The sequence below is a fragment of the Dendropsophus ebraccatus genome, chromosome 11, assembly GCF_027789765.1.
Source record: "Dendropsophus ebraccatus isolate aDenEbr1 chromosome 11, aDenEbr1.pat, whole genome shotgun sequence".
Taxonomy (NCBI): Eukaryota; Metazoa; Chordata; class Amphibia; order Anura; family Hylidae; genus Dendropsophus; species Dendropsophus ebraccatus.
Window position 1 is genome coordinate 63,189,499 of NC_091464.1, and position 26,664 is coordinate 63,216,162.

General features: G+C 45.8%; 1 protein-coding gene across 7 annotated transcripts in view; it reads right to left on the reverse strand.

Moving 5' to 3' along the window:
- The window catches only part of ITSN1 (intersectin 1), a 68,338-nt gene extending 41,906 nt beyond the window's left edge, over window positions 1-26,432 (reverse strand). The window contains exons 1-6 of one of the 7 annotated variants that reach the window (XM_069945587.1): window positions 26,192-26,432; window positions 9,768-9,830; window positions 9,569-9,661; window positions 8,135-8,198; window positions 3,081-3,241; window positions 1,141-1,320 (exon numbers count right to left, since the gene is read on the reverse strand). In XM_069945587.1, coding sequence (XP_069801688.1) covers window positions 1,141-1,320; window positions 3,081-3,241; window positions 8,135-8,198; window positions 9,569-9,661; window positions 9,768-9,798 — 529 coding nt within the window. In that variant the 5' untranslated portion in view covers window positions 9,799-9,830; window positions 26,192-26,432. The remainder of the gene's footprint in view (window positions 1-1,140; window positions 1,321-3,080; window positions 3,242-8,134; window positions 8,199-9,568; window positions 9,662-9,767; window positions 9,831-26,191) is intronic. The other 6 variants (XM_069945586.1, XM_069945588.1, XM_069945591.1 and 3 more) reach the window with 6 other exon arrangements.
- Window positions 26,433-26,664: the final 232 nt, after the last annotated feature.

The following is a 26,664-nucleotide window of genomic DNA, read 5'->3' on the forward strand; positions in this document are numbered from 1 at the left end:
ATATGCACAGTGCTTGCTTAGTAAACCCTGTATAGCCCACTACAGCATCAGCTGGTCACATGGGTTAAAGGATTTATGGCTAGCTGTAAAGCAGTGTTGTTTATAGGGAATCAGTAAGCAGTACTGAACCCTCAAAACCGCTGACAGTCCTATACTGAGGACTAGAAGAGCTGTGAAATCCATACCTGTGTATTCAGTGCTGAGAAAAATGTGTAATAGTATAGCAGTTCAAATGCCCAGGTGGCATACCTTGCATTATATGTGCCCAGTGCTCTATACCCTCATTGACAACTCTAGCAGTCTCCTGAGTGGGCACTGAAGTGGTCACTCAGAGCTGTGAGGAAGGTTCCACTGCTCAGAGCTCTGGGGCCCCATAGATCTGCCTCCTCAGTATCTAAAGGGGTACTCCGAAAGAAAAAAAATTCTTTCAAATCAACTGGTGTCAGAAAGTAAAATAAATTTGTAATTTACTTCTATTTAAAAATCTCAAGTCTTCTAGTACTTATCAGCTGCTGCATGTCCTGCAGTGGTGTATTCTTTCCAGTCTGACACAGTGCTCTCTGCTGCCATCTCTGTCTATGTCAGGAACTGTGCAGAGTAGGAAAGGTTTTCCACTTCCTGCAGGACATACAGCAGCTGATAAGTACTGGAAGATTTTTAAACAGAAGTCATTTTGATATTAGTGTATTTAAAAGAGTACCCCTTTAAGATAGCGGCACGCGGCACAATAATTTCTCTGTCATGACTGGATCCCTAAGTATGTTTTGACTCCTTTTATATAGGACTATCAGCAGCTTTTGAGGTGCTAAATGCTGATTCCCTTTAAGTTTCCCTAAACCACCCGAATACTGTGTAAAAGACCCAGTAACTCAATTGGTGCTCATATCTGGCAGCAATAGAGAAGGATACAGCATATCTACAGTGCGGAGACCCCACCAACCAGCCCCTCAAATCATAGCTGTCTTGTTACATGAGAAGATGACAGGGATACATGGGTAGTTGTAAAGGTTTAATAAAATGGTTATAAAAAAATTCCCGAAAACATAATGATGATGGCAGACGGGCTGAGATGCAGGTTGGTATTAAGGGATAGAGGCGGAGGTGGAAATATGCAGTGAGGATTAGTGACAGGCGGCATACCCGAATGAGCAAAAGCAGGAAGAGGCTGGATGACGGCTGGCGCTCCGTTAGCCATAGGTGGGACTGCTGCGGCAGGAACAGAGGACACTAAAGGAGGAGACATCCCTACTACTGGAATGGGAGGCATTGGCACAGGGGCTACAGCAGCAAGGGGTGGCATACCAGTAATACCACCTATACCTGGAAAACACAAAACAGCGCGGCTTGTACATAGTTACAGGAACCAGGACATGCAGAACTCATTTATAGTACAGGAGAGAAGCCTTAGAAATACTAGTCCTCCAGTCGTCCGGTTTAGGTAAACTGATAAGGATTTTCCAAGCCCGCCTACATACAGAGATATATACATACTGAGTCCATAAATATAATAAGGTCCCAAATGTAACGGAAAAAGGACCTATTACCTATTACTATTTTGATCTGTTATTGGAAAAAGTCAGCAAGTTTTTTTGACAAACATGCTTCTAGATTACAGCTCTGGAGTGTGCAAAGATGAAAATGAGGCTCTGAAGTATACGGCTACATTCCCACATTAAGAGGAAACACGCATGTAAAACCACACACTCACTTCTTCATCAATAGCCATGCAATGCCGGCGGGATTATTGTCAACATCACGCCACTATTGATGACCACGTATGGGTGTTGCTTTGACCGTACATGTGAGAACATGGCCTATTACAGGTTTGTCAGCTTCCCATCACAGCATACAATAAAGCACAGGTGTCAAACCCGCGGCCCTCCAGCTGGTGCAAAACTTCAATTCTGATGCCTAAAGCTTTGGCTGTCCATGCATAATGGGAACTGTAGCTTTGCAATAGCTGGAGGGCCACAAGTTTCACGCCCCTGTAATAGAGAATGTACAGCCAATGACCGACAGATGCTAAGGGTCATCTGAGCAATCCAGCTATTGCTCGTGCAGCCCTGAAGAATTGTGCTTGTTTACAGTGCACGTTGGTTTGTCGTAAAGTGACTGTATCGGCACCTTGCCGCCCCCGAACCACTGGCACTGCATTGTAGAGGTACTCACGCCATGCCCAGTTCAATGGTCGGCCTGTCTCTCAATGCCGGTATTTAGAGGAAAAACTACTTTTATCAATGGAGAGGGGCGGGCAGTCAAACTGGTGTGGTGTACAGAGTTCGTGCCCTAGGTCTGCAGCGCCTCTCTCCCTTCCTCCATCCAGCCCATGGGGGGTGCTGAAAGTGAAGGGAGGCGGGGAGAGAGGCGCCGCAGGCCTAAGGCATGGATGCTCTAGGCCCCACCAGTTTGACTGCATTGATAAAAGTCGTTTTTCCTCTAAATACCGGCACCAGGAGACAGGCCAACCACCGAACATGACGTGAGTACCTTTACAATGTAGCGCCAGCGGTTTAAGGACCGCTAGGTGCCGGTACAGAGTCGCTTTAAAGGGCTCTGACTCTTTATGTAAAATGGTGTGTAAAGGTGAGCTATGTTCTAACCATGGAAAGAAAACATACCGCCTACACATATATGCACACCAGGAAGAGGCCGGAGGCTGCCCTCTAGCTTGCTGCACATTGTTGTTGAGGTATTTCACCTATCTGTCCTCAGTAGGTCCCATAGTTTCCATAGTCCCACACAGGGTGCTTGCAATATACTCAAGTCTAATGTCTAACGTCAATAGTTTATCAGTAGATAAAAATAACAGGAAATAAAATCTAACTTGTCCTTGTGCACAAAGCAGTTATCACCCACAAAGGGGGGAGAAACTCCATACTAAACTATAATTCTAGGATGTCCAACAACTTGTACTTGTGTGATGGTCAGGTGTCCACTTACCGTTGACCATACAGTGTGTCACAAGATAAGCGACAACCACTGCCATTAAAGTGGCTATAAAGGTAAGCAGTCAACTTTGCAGACATCTTGAATGGTGCATAAATCTCAAATGTGATAGAACAAAACTCCGGAATACTCACCAAAGCCTGGAGGAGCTGGCATGGCAACTGGCGGGCTCAACATGGCGGCAGGGAGAGCGGAGGGGAGGGGGTAACCTTGAAGCTTCAGCTTGATCAGTTTCATGGCTATGGAGAACTCCAGCTGGTCCATTCTGCCGTCATTGTTCATGTCAGCCAAAGCCCTAGAGACAAATAAAGTATAAAACATCACAAGAAGAAGACCCATTGGAGGATTACAGAATGCGAACAGCCCTGGAACACCGCCATTAATAACACATAGTGGCCATTCATCAGCAGCTGTACCACCGCCCCAAGCACAGGACTGGCATCATGTGCATCTGGCATCACGCAGGGGATCATAACCAGTGAGACTCTAAAAATTACCAGCAATGAACATATGCAGGATAAACTGTATATTGCATGGACATCTGTTTCTCCTAATCTTTCCTCTACCTCTATAATCTGACACTGGGAGTGCCAGCAGTAATGGTCCAGAGGATTTTAAAAAGGGTTAACCAAGAGTAAAAAAAACATGGCTGCTTGCAGCACGACTCTTGTTGGTTGGGTGTGGGTTTTGAAGTTCAATTACACTAAAGTAAATGGGACTAAATTGTAATACCATGAACAACCTAAGGACAGGGGAGGTGCTGTTTTGAAAGAAAGTAGCTGGATAACCCCTTTAAGACTCTTAAAGGGAGTCAGGCACGAACTTTCTAGAGAAAGTATAAATCTTTTTTTCCATGTTCTTTCATTTGCATGAAACCTCCTTTCCAGCAATAAAGATTTAGTCGTCTCATGAAGGGAAAGGTAATGGAAAACCTGATGTGGGAAAATGTGTGGCTAAGATAAGAGCCATAAGCTGCTAAAGCGTAGAGGCAATATAAATCATATAATTGTAACTGAACATCTAAGGCTCTGTTCACATCTACATCACGGCCTCCATTGCAGATCCCAATCATATTTGCTGGGAGAAAATGCTGCGTCACACTGTGCAACCATTTCCAGTCAAATGATGGACATTATACGTCAAACGGGGTCTGCTGGGCACCAATGGGGCCTGCTGTGCACTGTTCTGCACAATGGAACTGAGGAGTCCAGTTGTGAACAGATATGGAGTCATCCTGAGAAGGATTAGGCATACTGTGAGCGCAGGTTTATAGGGGTGTCTGGGGGGAGATAGCTGTGACCAATCTTTGTCTTAACTGTATGAGTTATAATATTTGTCTGCTGTTTTCCCATCGTTCGTATACGCCGCTCACAGCCCAGGAAAAATGTATTTCTCATTGCAATGATCAGGCCTGATCTACCCACAACTTCCCTTGTGGTGGTAAAATAATGAGGAAAATAAGAGTAAATGAAAAACTAAAAATCCAGAGAACAGTGATGCAACAGCTCTACTGGGAACTGAGGCTTAAATGGGTTGGCTGCAATACCCTGGACAACCTGATTCCTGGGAACATTGCTGTATAGGAAAAAACCCTTAAGGGGGACATAGTATGAAACGGACCCTAACCAAGTCTATAGGCCATTGAAGTATAACTGTAGGCAATTACGGTAGAAAGGACTTTTCGTCAGCCTGATCTACCAACAACTTCCCTTACTCTGGGGCAGTAAATGGAGGAGGACTGGATATTGCATAACAAGTTTTCATATTTTGTTGGTGTTTTTTTTTGCCAGATGTTAAAGTCTGTATTAAAATCAACATCGGAAGCAAGCATATGAGCACACAGCATACTCTGGATATAGCTTAGCCCTAATGCAGGCACCAAAGGACAGATGACTCCTCACCAATCATAAAGTGATGGCATATCCTAGAGGTTTACCACTTTACCCCTTTAATGGAGGAAACTTACTCTTAAAACATTCATAAGTAAAGCTGTAAGTAAGAGGAGTGGATATAACCCACATCCATAGAAAACATCAGCACCGTCCTCTATTAAGCCGCCCTGAAAGCCGTTACAGTGTGCCAGCACAATTCATTTTATCTTCCAGCAGATTTCAGTGGATCCTTGGCCGGGTTCCCAGTAAAGGCCTAAACCACTATTTCATTGAGAGCAGAAATGCATTCATGAGCAAATGGCTTTCTCCCCACAAGAATGGATATGTAATGTCTTGTAAGGGGAAGAAACAGGACTTCACTTATCTCTGGGGAAGAATAAACACGTTGGGCCTGCAATGAGCAATAACAAACAGAGCGGGGAAAATCATGTACGGTTTGGTTATGAGACAGAGCCGCCTCAGACGGGGGAGCAGAGTGTCCCTGTAAACGGCAGTGCATCTGTAGGGCTGTCTGAGCTGGACGACACTGTACCCGTCACAACAACACAGATGGCAGTGACAATACTGGGGCACTGTGATGACAGTCTTACTGCTCAGAAAGTAAGAAAAGACAGACACCAGATGTGGAAGCTAAGGAAATGCAGCAGTGTCAATCTATGTGTGTGTACTATGTAGTGTAGTTTACAGTACAAAATCCTTTATTGATTTTTATGGATTAATTTGGGGAGCAAGGACACTTGCATCTCTCCCTCCCTGTGCTGCCGATGACTAGCGCTAACACCGGGATAAAGGGAGATGGACAGCACAGAGCAGGGAGGAAGAGAGGTGTCAGTGCATCTAACTACCTCCCCCTCCCTCCCTGCACAGTGCCGTGGTCCAGATACACGCTGTACTACTCCTCACATCATCTGCTCACACTATGAGCACTCCTGACCCGTGCTCAGCCCGCACAGCTCCGGGTAGTGAGGGATAGAGGTGCCCGTGCATCTACCTTTCCCCCCTCCATCCCCGTGCTGCCCGATACACCGTGTGGGCTGAGCAGAGGTCAGGAGCTCTCATAGTATGAGCAGATGATGGGAGGAGAAGTATCCGGTCCACGGTATCATGCAGGGAGGGAGGGGGGAGGTAGTTAGGTGCACGTTCACCTCTCTCGCTCCCTGCTCGGTGCCGTCCATCTCCCTCTCTCCCGGTGTGAGCGCCCATCATCGACAGCACAGGAAGGGAGATGCAAGTGTCTGTGCTCCCCAAATTAATCCATAAAAATCAATAAAGAATATTGTACTGTGACATAGACACTACACTACATAGACTTCTACATACACGCTTCAGGTATTACACCCGATTCGTGACGTCACGATTTTTTAGAGAAATTGAAGCCTGCCTGATGTACTAAATTAAGGGAAATAGCACCATATGTGCATTTCCCGTAATTAGTGTACACTAGGGATTTGTCTAACTATGCTTATTTAAAGGAGAAGTCCGGCGAAAGTTTTTATTAAAGGAGAAGGCTGGAGAAAATGTTTATTTAGTATTGTATTGCCCCCCAAAAGTTATACAAATCACCAATATACACTTATTACGGGAAATGCTTATAAAGTGCTTATTTCCCTGCACTTACTACTGCATCAAGGCTTCCCTTCCTGGATAAAATGGTGATGTCACGACCCAACTCCCAGAGCTGTGCGGGCTGTGGCTGCTGGAGAGGATGATGGCAGGGGGACACTGAGGGACACAGGGCACTGGAGGGACACTGAGCATCCCTCTGCCATCATCCTCTCCAGCAGCCACAGCCCGCACAGCTCTGGGAGTCGGGGCGTGACATCACGTTATCCAGGAAGTGACATCACCATGTTATCCAGGAAGTGAAGTCTTCATGCAGTAGTAAGTGCAGGGAAAAAAACACCTAATAAGCATTTCCCGTAATAAGTGTAAATTGATAATTTGCATAAATTTTGGGGGCAAATACAATACTAAAACATTTTCTCCAGCCTTCTACTATAATAACAAATTTAAAAAATATGTTTTGGCCGGAGTTGTCCTTTTACGGTGGCTGAAGAAGTTGGATGAAGGTCTAGGGAGTCCTGAAAAACAAGCCTATGGCTGCATCAATGTGTTCTCGGACTTCTTAGGGTTGCATCCAACTTCTTCAGCCACTAGTAATCAAATGTTGAACGATCAAACTCAAGCATGCTCCAGTGGCGCTCATCTCTAGTGTCGGGGAATACAGCTGTCCATCCATGCTAGACAAGATAACATGAGCGCAGCTGTCACAAGAATCTTGGTAGTCTGCTTTGACTTCAGCTATCAAGCCTAGTATCCAGCCTGTGCAATATTTCTGTTTTTATTTAAAAAAAAAAAAAAAAAACAACTTTGAGAGCAACATATTAGCCAACATGAAATCTTAAGGTAAGTCCACTGGTGGCCAAAATTCTTTGTACAAGGTATCTTACAGCAAATCTGCATATGTTAGAGGGTAACTGTTTAGTATGTGCTGCCATGTGCTCTCCAGTATATATGTTGCAGTGAAATCCCGGGAAAAGATAGAATGAACCATCATTTCCCTAGGGATGTGATCAAATCCCTGACCCCTTTCAGGAAAATGACAGAATAAACGATCGAGGAGTCGCCCGGCTCTATGTTTGACGGCAGAGGCGGACAGGGCAACAGAGCGGCACGCCTCCCCGTATGGCGGCAGGGCAGACGGGGGAGCAGAGAGGGGCAGAGGCGGATGGGGAGCAGAGCTGACAGGCCGTGGGGAGCAGAGAGGCGATACGGTAAGCGAATTCTATGTCGCAGGGGGAAATGATAGAGTTCATTCCATCATTTCCCTGAAAGAGGTCAGTGATTTGATCAAATCCCTAGGGAAATGATGGAACAGAGCGGTCATTTTATAATTTCCCGGAATTTGATCGAATCCCTTAGTGATTTGATCAAATTCATGATTCTATTATTTTACTGCAATATATACACATAGCTCACGCTGGCGAATAAGGGCAATGGTCTCAAGTTCTGTGAATGAGCCCTAGTGATTAGACTAGGGCTTGTGCATGGAATCCGTTAGGCGTGGGTTGTTGCTGCAGCAACCCATCCCCACAATGGGATCTGCATCTCTCAACACCGACCTGTGGAGTTCAGAATATAGCGAACAGGCACCCCTGCTATGATATGCAACAGCATGCTCTTTTATTTCATGTCCCATGTGAATGCTATCCATATAAATCTCATCCATTGCCCTTTAAGCTTAAAAAACAGTAAAGGAATTTTTCATAGCCATGAACAATGTGCACGACACTCACCATATCTGTGCAAGTACAGGAGGGTGCAGCCCAGACTGGAGGAAGAAATTACGGGCCTGGTCTCCTGCAGGGAAAAGAGAGGAAAGAAAGTTAGTAAAACAAAAAATATATATAGTATAGTATATAAAAGAATATCCATGGCTACAAGGTATCAGATCAGGAGAAGGAGTCGATATCAATTTGTGTAATGATAATTTTATCCACCGACATCAGCAGCAGGCTAGCCATAGACGGGGAAGAGGCCTGGAATCCATATGTTACCATGTTAATGTTATTAAGAGGCCGTGAGCCCAGCGTGAACTTGCTATAATGAATTATGGCGCGGAGGTGGGACAGGGAGTTTTAGGAAGCAGAACATTCATTCCTCTGAATTAATCGGATTCTGAGTCAGATTAGCAGGAGAAAATCCCATTACTAGAAGGATGTAAGGGACAGTAGACTAGCAATAACTAGTCTGCAATATTTACACCAGCCATCTTTTTTCCTGGGTGTAAAATAAAGGGGGGTTCTCAGTGATATCTATCCAAGCAAATATTACTTCGATCAGGGGGAAAAATATGCTTTCAAAGTGGCACTTTAATGAAAAGCTTAAGAAACTTGGTAAATACTTTAATCTTCTTGGACTTGTGGTTATAGCTGCTGTCAGAATTCTTGTGGTTGTCCTTGGAATCAGACAATGGGTACTCTACAGACAGACAAAGTGGCAGTCGGAGCAAGACTGTCCAGTCCTGGCAGGGTACGGGGGAGTTTACATGTCAGGTTTGTATATTCAAATCCAACTATTTTCCTACATAATCTGCTGTAGGAATTCAAGGCTTAAAGGGGTAATCCAGCAAAAAGGAAAAATTCCTTCTATTATAAAGTCTCAAGTCTTCCACTACAAATCAGCTGCTCTGTGTCCTACAGGAAGTGATATATTCTTTCCAGTCTGACACACTGCTCTCTGCTGCCACCTCTGTCCATGTCATGAACTGTCAAGAGCAGTAGCAAATCCCCACAAAAACCCTCTCCTGCTCTCCAGACTGGAAAGAAAACCACTTCCTGCAGGACGTACAGCAGCTGATAAGTACCAGAAGATTTGAGATTGTTTAATAGAAGTAAATTACAAATGTCTGGCAGAAATTTTGTTTTTGCTGGAGTACCCCTTTAAGCTGGCCAGACACTTTTAATAATTGTCACTCCAACAGCTAATTGACCCATCCCTCTATTTGTGTGCATGCTCTTCTGAGCATGTACGTGTTCTGAATAGAGAGAAAGGGGTATCTAACACCCCAAACCTTCTCTCCCCTAGGGTCCTGACATCATACACCACCACCGATCAGTATATCTGTATTTCATTGTAAGCCTCCTACTTCTATAGAGAGAAGACTGTACAGTCCACTATACTACAGATGACTGTGAACAGGGCTGAGAAGCGTAGTTACGGATAATAACCTGTAATATAACCCCCCGTCGGCTGGAGTCCATGGAACTGTTGGTCATGTTTCGCTCTTTCCTCCACAGTTATTGCCCAGATGTCCAAATTCCCTATTTCAGGAGAAGAAAAAAAGTTGTAAATCTTGCAGCCATTCTGGGAGAACATAGAGATGGGGAGCAACATCTAGTGCCAATATCCTGGAGAGAACACACTCACCCCCAAATGGTGCAGCTGCAAACTGAGCCATGACTGTGCTCCGTTCAGCTTGCTAGATGGTACCTATGATAGAAAAAGGAGGAAAATAGGTTAACACAACTATTCAAGACTGTATAAGAAACAGCACTGATTGTGTCATTGGGATGTGCATGGTACGGCAGCCCAATCTTGTACAATTGCAAGTTGCAATACCAGATATGGCCTATAGACAAGAATGGCACTGTTTCTTGAAAGAAAAAAAATTGGCAAGTGTTTACTAAGCTCTTAAACATCATCAGAATAGCTGCCCTTAAAACTGACTCACTACCGTTAGGTCTGCAGTGTCATCTGTAACATCCCAGCTCTGCTGCATCCAAGCATTTTACTACTCTTTCTGGGACATGTGGCCGCTAACCAGCCAACACCTAGACTGTCAGATTTCAAACTGCATTCTCCTCTTTTTAAATCTGCTCTCAATCCCATAATGCATCAGCACAACATCACATGGTCAGCTAGAGCCAGTACCACCTCTACCTGCTGGCAGGCCAGTGTAATAATACTCATCTCTATATATCTATAAATAAGCTATACAGTCAGGAAGGCTGTAAGGTCCTCAGATGCTTTATAAGTGTTTGCCAGTTCAGAGATTCTTGAGATTTATCAACATGATGTAAAGTGAAACTGGCTCAGTTGTCCCTAGCAACCAATCAGATTCCACCTTTCATTTTCCAAAGAGTCTGTAAGGAATGAAAGGTGGAATCTGATTGGTTGCTAGGGGCAAATGAGCCAGTTTCACTTTACACCATGTTTGATAAATCTCTCCCTATGTCTCTAAAAATCTACATTGAGCCTACACATTCAATTCACTGCAGACATGGCAGCATTGAGCGACAGGAAATATGGGCGCCATTTTGTAACCCAGATTCCCAAGATTCTGAATACAAAATGATCTCTGTCTCCTTATCCCCTCCCCCATGTATATGCACGCTTGGCTTGGCATTGTGTGCATGTAGTCTGAATGGAGCGGGGGTAAGCCGCAGACAGATCAAGCATCGGCTTATCTCCCTGAGAGCTAAACGACCGGGCAGTAGAATTCAAACATGCCTTCTCTCCCCTGACATCTGCTGTTGTGCACATTGGATGGTTGGTCAACATCAGCTTTACTACTACTAGGGGGGGGGCAATAAACCTAATAGCCGGCAATGTTTTACATTACTGGACCAATTCAGGAAGCCCCTCTTTTGTTAAGGTCTCTCTGATCTGATTCACAGAGATGGACCCCAAGTTGCATAACCCCCTCTATGACGTCCATATTCCATATGACACACACACCCCTTCCCCCATCACACCTCAGATTTAGTGAATACTTAAACTAGCATCCTGGAGAAATCGTTCCTCTGTTACTACTCCTGGAAATGTATGAATAGACTGATAACTGGGTGTTACCATTCCCCTTATTAGAGAATGTGAGGGTATGTTCTCCCACATGTCCTGGTCCAATCCAATAGGCAGCAAAGTCCAGGATGAGGAGCCTTATAGTGGTCAGAAGTAACTCGCTCTATAATGATGTCCAGTCCTGTCACCCTCTCAATGGAGGGTTGTCCTCCTAAGAGCGGCCATGGTTCAGTGACTCCCAGCACTTTCTTCCCGTCCCTTTACCAGATAACATGTCACCTCATTGCCCATTGTGTGGGAAGCTAATAGAGGAGAAAGTTTACTTTACAAAAAGACGAAGAAAAGAACCAAACGTGAAAAGGCCCAAACAAAAGCGTCAGCCCTGACAAAGGGATTCTCTGGGAAGATGCCAGGACACCATGTGTGAGATGTGTACACAGCCCTCCGCTGCCTCACAAGACTCCGGACGCTTCTACAGAAAATCTCCAGTCCCGCTAGTAACGCCAGAAATGGACTGCTGGGAATTAAAGAGAAATCCTACCTAGAATACCGAGACTCGTCAGAGCTGAGATTCTGCTTCAGTTGTCTCCACATCCGCAGCTAAAAACTCTCCTCATGTAAGCAGCAGTATGGCCATGATCACACTGTGTTTTCATTATGGTTGGTGAACACGCAGAGAGGCGAGAATGAGCATGGTGTGAACACAGCCTGTAACTAACCCACCCGGACAGATATAGACTTTATTCACATGCTGAGAGGGAAGCACTTAGCCACACGCTTCACTAGAACTCAGTGGGGGTCTGAGAACCGAGACCACGAATAATAAAAACTTCTAATATGTCAAAAGTTTTCTTAAAGTGACAGAGTACTCTCCTCTATAGAGGTACAAAAACTAGTTTTCTGTGTTTTCTTTGTACTATGGAACAAATATGGAAAAAAATATATGGATATCTGTGTGTACAGCGCTCGTCATATGGGGCCCACATGCTGCTGACCTGGAGCCCGATGAATAGCGACCTCACATCCGCCTCCCACTCTCTTATCTGAAGTGCAGAATAACTTCAGCGCTGGAGTCACGTCCATTGTTTCCCTGATTAAAGTTTAACTCAAAACCATAAAAGAGCAAGTATAGGAACAATACAATAGTTACAGATTACCCTGTCATCCCCTGATCAATCGACGGTTTAGAAGTAAATCTCATGTGGCCCATACACATACAATAGCTGTCGGGTTACGTTAACCCCACGTGGTTATGTGCCCCAGCGATGGAATCTGCGGCAAGTTATCCGCATGATTTCCATAGTGTGCATATACCCTTAGGGTGGGTTCACACTACGGAATCTGTGAGGATAAATTTCGGCAGATTCCGTAGCTCGTACCCGTTCACCTCTCCGCCCGTGCCATAGACACCATTCTACGCATGGGCGGATTCCGCATTCCACTGAAAGAATTGACATGTCAATTCTTTCAGCGGATAGTGGAATCGGCACGCCCATAGAATGGTGTCTATGGGGCCGGCGGATATTTACGCAGCCGTGAGCGCATACTAGTGACGGAATCCAACTGAATTTATCCGTGCAGATTCCGTAGTGGGAAATCCACAGTTAAGGCTAGGTTCACACTGCGTTTTCAGCATCCGTTTAGCGGATCCGTTTTTTTTAACGTCCAGAAAAATAGGGTCAGCAACGTATTTTGGTCCGTTTTGGTCCGCCAAAAAAAAAAACGGATCCGTTTTTTTTTTATAATGGAAGTCAATGGAAAAACGGATGCACACAAATGAATCCGTTTATTGCAATCCGTTTTTCATGCGTTTTTTGCAAAAAACGGATGCGGTAAACGGATGCTGAAAACGCAGTGTGAACCTAGCCTAAGAAAAGAAAAATAAAATATATAGCGTTCTGATTAAATATGGCATTTCATAAGGAATACAAGGATTTGCCTAATCATGTCAGGAGGTAGACAAGAGTTATAGGGGAAGCTGCCAAATTAGGATCCTTCTCAAGAGCGGAGAGCCAAAGCAGAGAGAAACCACTGCTCTCTGCGACTTGACTTAAAGGGGCTATCCAAGATTAGAAAAACATGGCCTTTATTGTAGAAAAAGAGCCCTGTCCTCAGTTTGTATGCGGTATTGCAGTTAAGTTCCATTGAAGCTAATGAAGCAGAGCTGTAAAGCCATACACAACATGGTGACAGTGGTGGAGCTGTTTCTGAAAGAAAGTAGCTCTGTTTTGCTAATCCTAGACCTCCCCTTAAACCATGCATAAGATTGCTGAAACCGGGATCAGCAGTAAATGTCTCACCCTTCATGGGAAATACGGCTCTGGAATAGGAAATCTGCCCTATGATAAAACTGTAAAAAAAAAACAAAAAAAAACTGTAAGCTCAAGGAAAATGCGGTGAGGGGAAATTCCCTGGTGGTTACATGCTGCAATCGATGGAACCGCAACTTCTCTATTCAGGAATTTACGAGACATACGCGCCGGGAGCTATAAAACATACCCCCGTCATATCAGGTAAGCTTGGGCCCCCCTCTCCACAAGGGTCCACCTTTATGGTATGTATCCTTTTGCTTAACAATGAAAGAGTAAAGAGGCTCCTGACACATCTGGTTTCCCCATAAAACAATTCTATATTCTGCTGATGTAAATGAGTATTGTGTTCCCCCTCTGTTATACCTCCTGGAAATGTGACAACTGGGCATTACCACCACGCCCTGTCATTAGGACATGAGCCCAGGCAGGCCCAAACTGACCAATCAGAGCAGACAATGGTGCAGGAACAAACTCCACAGACACAGGGATTAAGAGAACAAAGTTTCCAGGAGGAACAACAGAGGAACAGCACAACGCAGAGTGGTATCAGAACTGTTATTTATGGGTAACCTGATGAGTTGGGTCTCTCTACCTTCATTTATATCGGATACTGACAGCACGGCCAGCTATGTCTTAGGATTTTTTTTATTATAGAGACGATGGACATCAGGATTACATGTAGCCATCACGGTCGCAGTCCTGTTACATCTGTGTCAGTCTGACTTCAAGCCTAGAGAACAGTTCCCAGTGGCAACGGAGAAATCCATGTCCTGGGGCCAAACATCCCAAGTAAACACAGCTGCTGCCTCTCCCATGGATCCACATGGAGCACCAGCCGACATTTTACACGTGGGTGTCCATGCGGGAGGAGAGGGGTGATCACATGACAGCTATTAAGATATTGTCGGAAAGTGGGGGACAAGACTAATGATACCCATCACTAACTGGGCAAAAAGTTTTCAAAAGTTTTAAAACTTATTTCCTCTATGGTTTCTGAAATGAAAACTATACAACCAGCAAGATGACAAAGTAGCCATCTGCACATAATGAACAACCATGTGCACCCTCCCTCTACTTTGTCCTTGGCAGCTGCGCACACCTGCAGCATGGCCAATGAATTCCAGCGTAGGATGCTCCCTGTTCTGAGATAAGATGCCATCACCACCCAACAGAGCAAATCCATGCCAGGACTCTGAAGATTTTCTACTGCATTTCACATAGGGATATGTCAGCTCTCAGCCATAGTGTCTAAAGGCAAAAGCTACAGCCTGGCGCCTAACACAAACAGCGGCATATACTGTAATAACACCGGGATTACAGACAGCCTCAGCTCAGTAGGTGAACATGGAGAGTGACTGAGCATGTGTGTCCTCCAGCCTCAGCTCACTAGGGGGATGGGGAAAGTGACTGAGCATGTGTGTCCTCCAGCCTCAGCTCAGTATGTGTATAGGGACAGTGACTGAGCATGTGTGTCCTCCAGCCTCAGCTCAGTGGGTTGATGGGGATAGTGACTGAGCATGTGTGTCCTCCAGCCTCAGCTCAGTAGGTGTATATGGATAGTGACTGAGCGTGTGTCCTCCAGCCTCAGCTCAGTAGGTGTATAGGGATAGTGACTGAGCATGTGTGTCCTCCAGCCTCAGCTCAGTAGGGGGATGGGGAGAGTGACTGAGCATGTGTGTCCTCCAGCTTCAGCTCAGTAGGTGGATGGGGAGAGTGACTGAGCGTGTGTGTCCTCCAGCCTCAGCTCAGTAGGTGGATAGGGATAGTGACTGAGCGTGTGTGTCCTCCAGCCTCAGCTCAGTAGGTGTATATGGATAGTGACTGAGCGTGTGTCCTCCAGCCTCAGCTCAGTAGGTGGACATGGAGAGTGACTGAGCATGTGTGTCCTCCAGCCTCAGCTCAGTAGGTGGACATGGAGAGTGACTGAGCATGTGTGTCCTCCAGCCTCAGTTTAGTAGGTGGACATGGAGAGTGACTGAGCATGTGTGTCCTCCAGCCTTAGTCTAGCAGATAGATGAGGAGATGAACTGAGCATGTGTGTCCACCAGACTCATCTCAGTAGGTGGACATGCACCCTGCCAGACACAGTGAACACCAGGTGGCACCATACTACGTAAGTAAATAGCACAACTCATCACTGGGTGGTAAATAACATTAATTTTTGTGACCTACATAATGTGTGATGTTTAAGATGTATGGAGTGACAGTCACAAAACACTGGGTTAGGACCAGACACCTGCATGTAGTCCATATGTTCCCATTCATATCTTGGCACATGTGTCAAACTCACAGCCCTCCAGCTGTGGAAAAACTACAATTCCCATCAAGCTAAAGCTTTGGCTGTCCAGGCAGGACACAGCTGGAGGGCCGCAATTTGACACCTGTCTTAGGGGATGTAAAGATGGCAAGAGGGCGCTCGGTGTCAAAGGATTTTACACTATCAATCTGCCCCATTCTATTCAGCCCTGGCTTGTTTTGCATTGCACCCTCTGTAAATTTTAAAGCTATGTTCACACTACGTATATTTGAGGCTGTATGTTTGAGGCTGTATAGCAACCAAAACAAGGAGTGGATTGAAAGAACAGAAAGGATCTGTTCACATAATGTTGTAATTGAGTGGTTGGCCGTCATTTAATGGCAAATATGTGCTGTTATTTTAAAACAACGGCTGTTGTATTGAAATAATGGAAGTTATTTACCGTTATATGGCGGCCATCCACTTAATTTCAACATTGTGTGGACAGAGCCTTTGTGTTTTCAATCCACTCCTGGTTTTGGTTGCTATGAGGACCTGACATGAGGACCAAATACAGCCTCAAATATACATAGTGTGAACCCAGTCTAAGGGTGCGTTCACACTGAAGAAAAGGTGAAAAGTAGGCGAGGAATTTAAGAGGAATCCACTCTTAATTTCTGCTTTATTCCTCCCATAAAATATGAACAGAGCAATGTCCCATTGTGTTCAATGGAACTTTTGCTCTGTTGTTCACGCTGCAGAATTTCCGAGCAGAATTTTCTGCTGCAGATCCACTTTCCGCCCAAAGAATTGACATGTCAATTTTTTGGACGGATTCTGCTAGAGGAATCCTATAGAAGTCAATGGCGGCTTAACTTTCCTCTTCAATTCCTCACCTTTTCCTCAGTATGAATGCACCCTGACACATCCATGACTGCAGTTAATTTGAAATATATTTATATATTTTTTTTATACCCAGAACCATCTGGTTCTTTATCAGGTCAAAATAAGGGTATAAGAAAACAAGAGAGACTACACGTCTGCTCACGCTGAACTTCTGGACACCAGAGATCTCTTTTCACCGGCCAAGGAGACGCTATGTGAATACTGAGACATCCATCAAAGAAAGAGGGGAGCCGAGCCCGAGACAAGCAAAAAAGACTGACTCATGCGAGAGCGCAGAAAGGAGGCCACCGCCAAATGTGCCAATTCACCGATTACTCAGTGTTTTCTGAGAGTTATGCAAGAACAAGCTCATTCACAGGAAAGGGAAGGACACGTCCAGAAAAGCTAATTCAGCAACTCTGCGGCCGCCCGCACCCCTCCAGGGATCGCCAGCAGCAGAGACGACTGCTTCACAACCCTGGTGTCCAGGATGGACTGTATCCCGCATCTCCAACCTTATTATATCCATGTATAGAGGACATGTCACTAAGAAATACAGTATAGGAAATCTGCCTCACTCATCCCTGGTCACACACTGCAGTCTAGGCACAGTCCTATCTTGTTTTCTCTGTGTTTATGATGTATTCCTCCAACAGAAGGCTATGAAGTGACTTCCACACATAGGGTCAGTTCTTTCAGTGGAGAGCTGCAGAGCCCTATACTTATCATTCAGACACTGAGGCAGACGCAATTCGTGCAGAGTCTGCTGGAAATTTCCGCCTCTTTTCCTCAATGTGAACATACCTATAAGATGGCGGCGTTCAGCCAACAGCCAACCCTAGGAGACTTCCTATAGACATATACACATGCACACTCCACTCAACCGACTGTGCACAGGTTCTAAACAGAGACTACAGCATCCCCAGACTCCAGAGGCGGCAGCTTCTATCCCTGAGAACAAAGGCATCAGGCAGTGGAAGTCCGACAGCTCAAGCCTTCTCTTCCTCGACATGTGCCATCATAGACATTAGATGATGGAACGATCCCAACAACATTGTCAGGCTTTCACATCTGTACAGCTGATAAAACACCTCTCACATTATTAGACATTCTTGCCATTGAACTTGACAAAATTATGATTGATAATGTTTCTCCTTGAGGAGAGCATCAAACTAATGTGTGAAATCTTACAGGCTATGCAATACACCATGGAGAAAATATACAAATTAGCTCTCCTCTACAAGGGAGAGTGTTTGCTCTCTTGTGGTACCTCCAATAGGGGTGCAAAGATCAGGAATTGTCCCCAATATTTACCTCCATACGTATGGTGGGATCCGGATGTGTACAGATAATTGTTGGCCTAAGAAATATTCGGAATGGACTGTACATCAGGGGTGTAAAACTCCTGGCTCTCCAGCTGGTGCAAAATTACAATTCCCATCATGGTTAGAGAGCCAAAGCTTTAGCTGCCCAGGCATGATGGGAGTTGCAGTCTTGCAGCAGCTGGAGGGCCAGGAGCTTGACCTCTTGATCTAAATAAATGGAAACTGTCTTAAAGGGAACCAATGAGCATGGGGGAAAAATAAGTTTTACTCTAGCGTGAGAGGGGCAGCAACTAGTCATGTGGGCGGGGAGCCGCCCATAACTAGTCACGGCTCTCTGCAGGGATGGTTGGCAGGCTGCAGGGATGATTGACAGGCAGAGATCTGTGACAACATCATGACCTATATCCTCTGTTATTCTCTTTAGGTGACAGGTCCCCTCTTCCCCTCTATGTCTCTTTTAAGCACCCAAGTTATCCTTAACACAGCGGTAGGGATCCGATTACCATACAAATGGCTCACATTCCCAGCTCACAAAGCCCACGTCTAACCCCGGTGGAGCGTTTCATCGCCCCTTGGTCTTGGCTTGGAATGGGCTCTCCCATCTGAATTCTCTCCCTATCGCCTACCATGACACCTCCTTTGCATTCAGTCCTTGCCAACTTTCGCTGCCCCTTATTTGAGCATCAATGGCGAGGGGGGACGTCCCTTCCAGTCAGCATTAACTAATGATTACACAACACGGACACAATCCCCTGACGTGCTGCCATACATTACAACTCTGAGGCATTCTCCATTTAACGCTAATCCGCCCTAATGCCTCCTCTGAGAGCACTGCTGCAGGTCCTCCATAGCACTAACATATACACATTATACTATACCTGCTATACAGGATATGGTTATAATATCTGTATGGGGCATTGTTCACCCAATATGTGGCCCTCAGGCTGTTGCAAAACCAGAGCATGATGGGAGTTGTAATTTTGCAACAGCTAAAGGGCCACAGATTGAGGAAACACTGGTATAGGGGTTAGCACCTAAAATTCTAGTTATGTGCAGCCATCACTAGGGGAAGCTCTTCCTCTAACTGAATACAGCTTTATGGGGAAAAACTGACTGGCACTGACTGGGGGCTGGTCCAATCCACATGGCAATTTCAAGTGTACTAACACTGTGAGAGGAGATTTATATATACACACACATTATAGGAGATAAACCCATGACCATTTAGGGTCAGACCCCTAGATATTTAAGGGTCCCAGGGTGCCCCATGTAAATGGAGAGGTAGTGTGGACATGTGACCATGACTCCATTCACTGCTATAGTCTCAGTGATGGCCATGTAAGCGCTCTCAATCCAAATTCTGACCATTCCCAATGACCATACAGATGATACTACTCTGTGTAGGTGATAAATAGGGTTAATGGGTTTACCTGTTCCCAATTCCCTTAGGGATTCTCAGTTATTGGATTACCGATTCAAAGGGGACAATAATGCAGAATGGCTCTTTCCAGAACATACAATCGCCAACCAGGAACACGGAACCAGAAAATCCTTCTCATTATTGTATTAGAGGAGGATCTATGCCATGTTTTTCCTTTTTTGACTTTGCTGGGCATTTTCCTGTTGACTATGCAATATCTTGTTATACGATTGCTGAACAATTGATGACTCTTTTCTCTACATTTCTACTTGTATTGTATAAAATATAAAACCTTCAATAAAAATTACACTTTAAAAAAGACTTAGGGTCTTATTACACAGGCCGATCATTTTAGTAAACAAGCCCTGATCTGCTAGATTGGCGCTTGTTTACTCGACCTATTAAACGGCCCGATAATAGGGCAGTAAAGGCTGCATGGACATTGTTAGCAATGTCCATGCAGCCCATGTCCAAACAACCTTACCTCTCCCGGTCTTCTCTCCTGTGTTCTGCGGCTTCCCAGTCCTGGTGGCAGTAGCTTCTGAGCAGCCTGTCAGCTGACAGGCTGCTGCCGCCAGGACCGGGAAGCTGCGGAGCACAGGAGAGAAGACTGGAAGGGGGGAGAGGTAGGGCACCAGGTGTTTGGGGAATTGCCATCCATGCATGGCTATTACATGTAGTGACGTGCAGCCGTCACTTGCCCCCCAAAGATTGTAGGTCCAAAACTACACTAACGATCAGATGATCTTATCTCTTAGACTCCGCATATGCATGCACGTTGAGCCCAATGAAGTGTGCTGACTAGAGACAGGGGAATAAGCCTCTGCCTGACACCTGTATACAACGAAGCACAAGACAGACGTCAGCATAGATCCTCCAGTCTTCTCCATATATATGCACGCTCAGGTTAACCAAGTGTGCAAGTTACTTCCAACGTGGGTAATGACATATATACCGCCACCTGTGCGTGTCTGCTAGCAACTCATCTCCCATATACAGTAACTGCCTTTATTCCATCTTGGGGAAAAAGGGTCCCCAATGCCATCAGATGATCAGCTGATCCCCGACGTTAACCTAACATGTACAGTCCACAGCACATGCCAACCAAGCTCCAAACGGAACTACCTCTTTAAGGAATAGTGGGACAGACTACAGAAATGGATGGTCATAAGTGCTGCCGGTTTAAGCTCGATTTATGGCGCTGTAAAACAATTACCTCTTATTACACCTCTGCAAAATTTATAGCCAATTCAGTGGAGGATTATTGATAAGATAGACGGCCATAAAGCTTCACTTTTTCTCTACAGACACGTTCGGAAGTCAGGTCTCCATAAAAGACTAGAGAGAGTTAATGGCGTCTGATGGGGCAGGTATCATCTGTGATTCACAGTTATTAAGAAAAACATAGCTGGTTGTTAGAAACAGCGCAACCCCTGTCCTCAGGCTGTGTGTATAATTACAACTCTGCTCCATTCACTCTAATAGAACTGACCTGCAGTACTAACCACAAACTGAGGACAAGAGTGGCGCTGTTCCTTGAAGAAAGCAGCTGTTTGTACAGTATATGCATAAAATTACATTTTGCTTCATAGCTTTAGCTTTGGCTGAAAAGGCATGATGGGAATTGTAGTTTTACAACAGCTGGAGGGCCGAAGATTCACCATCCCTGGAAGTTATTGCTAAAGATAGCCGAGCAAAAGTCATCCATCTTATACAGGCACAGCCCGGAAAGGGGTCAGTGACACAGGACAACCCATGGGGCTATGCAGGGGTGACAGCAGTCATCACTCTGCTTCTGCACCATGGTGTCCTATCCTGTGCCATATCCTCAGCACAGTCATGGAGATTATCTCTCCTTTATTCCATCAGCAGCTGATAAGAACCACCCGACGCTGCTCCACAGCAACCACATGCAAAGACAATGGGGGAGATTTATCAAACATGGTGTAAAGTGAAACTGGCTCAGTTGCCCCTAGCAACCAATCAGATTCCACCTTTCATTCCACACAGACTCTTTGAAAAATGAAAGGTGGAATCTGATTGGTTGCTAGGGGCAACGGTGCCAGTTTCACTTTACACCATATTTGATAAATCTCCCCCTATGTGACCATAACCTAGAAACAAGGAATCACTCCCGCTCACACGCCCTGGTTCAGCTAAGGGACATGAGAAAATGACTGAGTGTAGTGTGAACCAAGCCCTAGATCAGGGACTGGGAGTCGCAAAACTACAACTCCCATCATGCCTGGACAGCCAAAGCTAGAGCTATGATGGGAGGGTAGTGTGACCGATTACAAGTCTAGGACACGTGTGATCGAAACGTCATGAACGTGTAACCTGACAGAAGAAAGAGGATTTTCTAGTTGATCTGAAAGAGAGAGTGTCTCTGGTCAAACCTGAAAATTCACATTTATCTGCAGCTCATCCCAAATCCGTACAAACAGAGTATACACTGCGAGAAAAAACTATAGCAAGTGAAAAGTCACAGGCCATATTAATATTATAATATATATATATATATATATATATATATATATATATATATATATATATATATATATTGCAGATGTATGCCAACAATGTGCCCAGTGGTTACATCTGGATACCATCACATACCATCACTGATACTACGATTTTATACATACATACACACACATATATATATATATATATATATATATATATATATATATATATATATAGAAGATGAGCATATGTTGAGCATGCTTGTGTACATCCAAACCTAAACGTTCGGTGGCTGAGGAAGTTGGATGCAGCCCTAGGGAGTCCTGGAAATCCTGGATACTTCACAGGCAAGACAGCTATCTTTCCTAACCCACCAATACCAGTGCTCGCTCAGCGTGCATGTATTCCGAATGGGAAGAAAGCTGCTGCCAGGTTTCTCTGTTGGTGCTTTGTCTTCTCAAGCACAAAAGGATCAGACAGTAAGAGACGAGTAGGAGGTGTCGGTCTGGACACGTTACATGTCAGCCAAAAATATGGCTTCTTTTTAGGGAACCCGAGCTGCAATACTGCTAACAAACTGAGGACAAGAGTGGCATCGTTTCCAGAACAAAGCCATTTTTTTCTAGTTCTAGTGTCTGGAAGGTTTGGGGTTCCCATTCAAGCATAAGATGGGATTCCAGTGGACCACCCTACCAGTCTGTCGAGTATCAGCTATGAAGCTGCAGGCAGGAAGGAGCCACACGTCCTCATGTGGGGCCAGAAATGGATGCAGCCACTGGTGAGCGCATGCCAGTGTAGATTCAATGTCACAACCGTATGCAGCCACGGCAACGTGTGCCTCTCCCCTAAGCCTGTGTTTACATGTAGCGGATTTCAGCAATCATCTGACTGGGGTCTGTATAAATCCATCTACATGCTACAGAAACTATACACTCCTACATATGGAAGGGATAGAAGGCAAGACATGTGCCACGTGTGTGAAACAGTCAGCAAAGTGAGGTCAGAGGTGACAAGGCAGCCATCAGACCCATAATCTGGATATAGTGTGAACACAGCCATATGGTGAGTGCCGCACACAGGTATAAACTGGTGGTCACCGGTGAACAATGAGACACAAGACACCAATCTTTATGATTATGACCCCGCTAACCAGCGTATACTGCGTGTCTCTATCTAACACTATGAAGAGTTCTGCTTGCTGTTAGTGAATGGGAAGAGTCTCTACAGACATACACTGTGCAATCTACAGAATCCAGTACAATGTATCACCGCAGGGACCATGTAACAATGTATCAGGACATAGTGCACATATCCAGTGGTGTCTCCCAGCCTATGGCTGAACATAACCCATGAGATGAACACCCTACTGTCTGGTAACTCCATTGACCAGCTTTCCTGGGCTCCTGTACGACACATTCACCCAGGTAACTCCCTACTGGACGTCTAGGGTCGTGCACCCAGCTTTACTGGAAACAGGTACAAAGTGAAAAAGTCTGAAAAGAATTACAAGAATTTGCCAAATTTTTATGACATCATCTCAGTGACCAGGTGTCATCCGGTCAGAGAGAGGCAAAAACGTATGGCAAACTGGGGAAACACAAGGCACATAGTAACAGCTGCAGCCTCATGCAGCAGCACATAGTAACAGCTGCAGCCTCATAGAGCGGCACATAGTAACAGCTGCAGCCTCATACAGCGGCACATAGTAACAGCTGCAGCCTCATACAGCGGCACATAGTAACAGCTGCAGCCTCATACAGCGGCACATAGTAACAGCTGCAGCCTCATACAGCAGCACATAGTAACAGCTGCAGCCTCATACAGCAGCACATAGTAACAGCTGCAGCCTCATACAGCAGCACATAGTAACAGCTGCAGCCTCATACAGCGGCACATAGTAACAGCTGCAGCCTCATACAGCGGCACATAGTAACAGCTGCAGCCTCATACAGCGGCACATAGTAACAGCTGCAGCCTCATACAGCAGCACATAGTAACAGCTGCAGCCTCATACAGCAGCACATAGTAACAGCTGCAGCCTCATACAGCAGCGCATAGTAACAGCTGCAGCCTCATAGAGCAGCGCATAGGAACATCTGCAGCCTTATAGAGCAGCGCATAGGAACAGCTGCAGCCTCATAGAGCAGCGCATAGGAACAGCTGCAGCCTCATAGAGCAGTGCATAGGAACAGCTGCAGCCTCATAGAGCATCGCATAGGAACAGCTGCAGCCTCATAGAGCATCGCATAGGAACAGCTGCAGCCTCATAAAGCGGCTCATAGAAACAGCTGCAGCCTTAGACTGACGCCTAGTAACAGCCACAGCCTCATAGAGCGGCACATAGGAACAGCTGCAGCCTCATAGAGCGGCACATAGTAACAGCTGCAGTCACGGAGAGTATCACTGCCACCCCACAGCAGCCATTATAATAAATACCCCAAGCAGTGATGCCCACTGACACAGAGGGTAAGGTTTCAGAAAATCATTGTCCATCAATCAACTAGCTGATCCCTACAGATGCAAACCATCACATCCACTGATCCCTACAGATGCAGACCATCACATCCACTGATCCCTACAGATGCAGACCATCACATCCACTGATCCCTACAGATGCAGACCATCACATCCACTGATCCCTACAGATGCAGACCATCACATCCACTGATCCCTACAGATGCAGACCATCACATCCACTGATCCCTACAGATGCAGACCATCACATCCACTGATCCCTACAGATGCAAACCATCACAATATTAACGTAAATGACTAATAATACACACTACATTAATTCACCAATCCCTAGTGCAGATCCATATAGTCACTGATCCCTAAAACTGCAAACCCATCCACTCATCCAGTCCCTCCAGATGTAGCTCCATCATCCCTCTAGTCACTGATGCTTCCAGATGTAGATCCAGCTGATCATTGATCCCTCCAGATGTAGATCTCCCATCCCTCTAGCCACTGAACCCTTCAGATGTAGATCCAGCCAATCAGTGATCCCTCCAGATGTAGATCCAGCCAGTGATCCCTCCAGATGTAGATCCAGCCAATCAGTGATCCCTCCAGATGTAGATCCTTTATCCATCTAGTCACTGATCCCTCCAGATGTAGAACTCCCATCCCTCTAGCCACTGAACCCTCCAGATGTAGATCCAGCTAATCAGGGATCCCTCCAGATGTAGATCCAGCTAATCAGGGATCCCTCCAGATGTAGATCCAGCTAATCAGTGATCCCTCCAGATGTAGATCCAGCTAATCAGTGATCCCTCCAGATGTAGATCCAGCTAATCAGTGATCCCTCCAGATGTAGATCCAGCTAATCAGGGATCCCTCCAGATGTAGATCCAGCTAATCAGGGATCCCTCCAGATGTAGATCCTTTATCCATCTAGTCACTGATCCCTCCAGATGTAGATCCACCCTCCCTCCAGATGTAGATCCTTCATCCCTCTAGTCACTGATCCCTATATATCCTTCATCCCTATAGATCCTTCATCCCTCTAGTCACTGATCCCTATAGATCCTTCATCCCTCTAGTCACTGATCCCTATAGATCCTTCATCCCTCTAGTCACTGATCCCTATAGATCCTTCATCCCTCTAGTCACTGATCCCTATAGATCCTTCATCCCTCTAGTCACTGATCCCTATAGATCCTTCATCCCTCTAGTCACTGATCCCTATAGATCCTTCATCCCTCTAGTCACTGATCCCTATAGATCCTTCATCCCTCTAGTCACTGATCCCTATAGATCCTTCATCCCTCTAGTCACTGATCCCTATAGATCCTTCATCCCTCTAGTCACTGATCCCTATAGATCCTTCATCCCTCTAGTCACTGATCCCTATAGATCCTTCATCCCTCTAGTCACTGATCCCTATAGATCCTTCATCCCTCTAGTCACTGATCCCTATAGATCCTTCATCCCTCTAGTCACTGATCCCTATAGATCCTTCATCCCTCTAGTCACTGATCCCTATAGATCCTTCATCCCTCTAGTCACTGATCCCTATAGATCCTTCATCCCTCTAGTCACTGATCCCTATAGATCCTTCATCCCTCTAGTCACTGATCCCTATAGATCCTTCATCCCTCTAGTCACTGATCCCTACAGCTGCAGACGTGACATAATACTGTAATGTTAGGTACTACAACCCTCATCATGCCACATAGCCTGCAGCCCTCACACGTGACCCCTATGGGCTGTGCCCTCTATGGTCTCGTCGGGTGTCAGTGTTATTATGAATGACACCCTGTTAACCCTTTCCTCCCCTGTGTGTGCAGATGCTGTACAGGAGGCAGTAAGCGGCCATCCCTCCCCTCACCCCCTCCCTCCTGATGATGAATGAGTGCACACCCGTGGGGGGTCACCCTGCGGTCTCCCGTCGGGCCCCTCACCTCATAGCGCTCGGTGCAGTCAGCGTCTGGCCCCCGCACGGCGGCTCCGTTGAGACATGAGCTCCAGTGTGCAGGACGGGAGTCACAGCGCCCCTCACCCGCAGCACCTCCCAGCTCCCACCTACTACGACGACACACCATAACCCGCTCGCTGACGCCCTAACGGTCACCGACCAATCAGCGTCAAGCTAAACCACACCCATCGCAAGCAGCTGCCTATTAGAAGCTTCGTTCCATTCTTCGCTTAGCTGCGGCAATCCTCTGACGTCATCAGCGAAGAGCCCGGAGCACGTGATTGCGACAACATCCTTCGGCGGCCATTTGTAATCCGGGCGCTAAGCCCTCTTCGCCGACCTGAACCGCCACATCACTTGGCAGGCTTCGCAGCAATTTCTAATATGACATGAATTAGTTCACCGGTTTCGTTTTTTGTATCAGCATCAGGCTCCTTCATGTGAAACGTCTCTTTAATA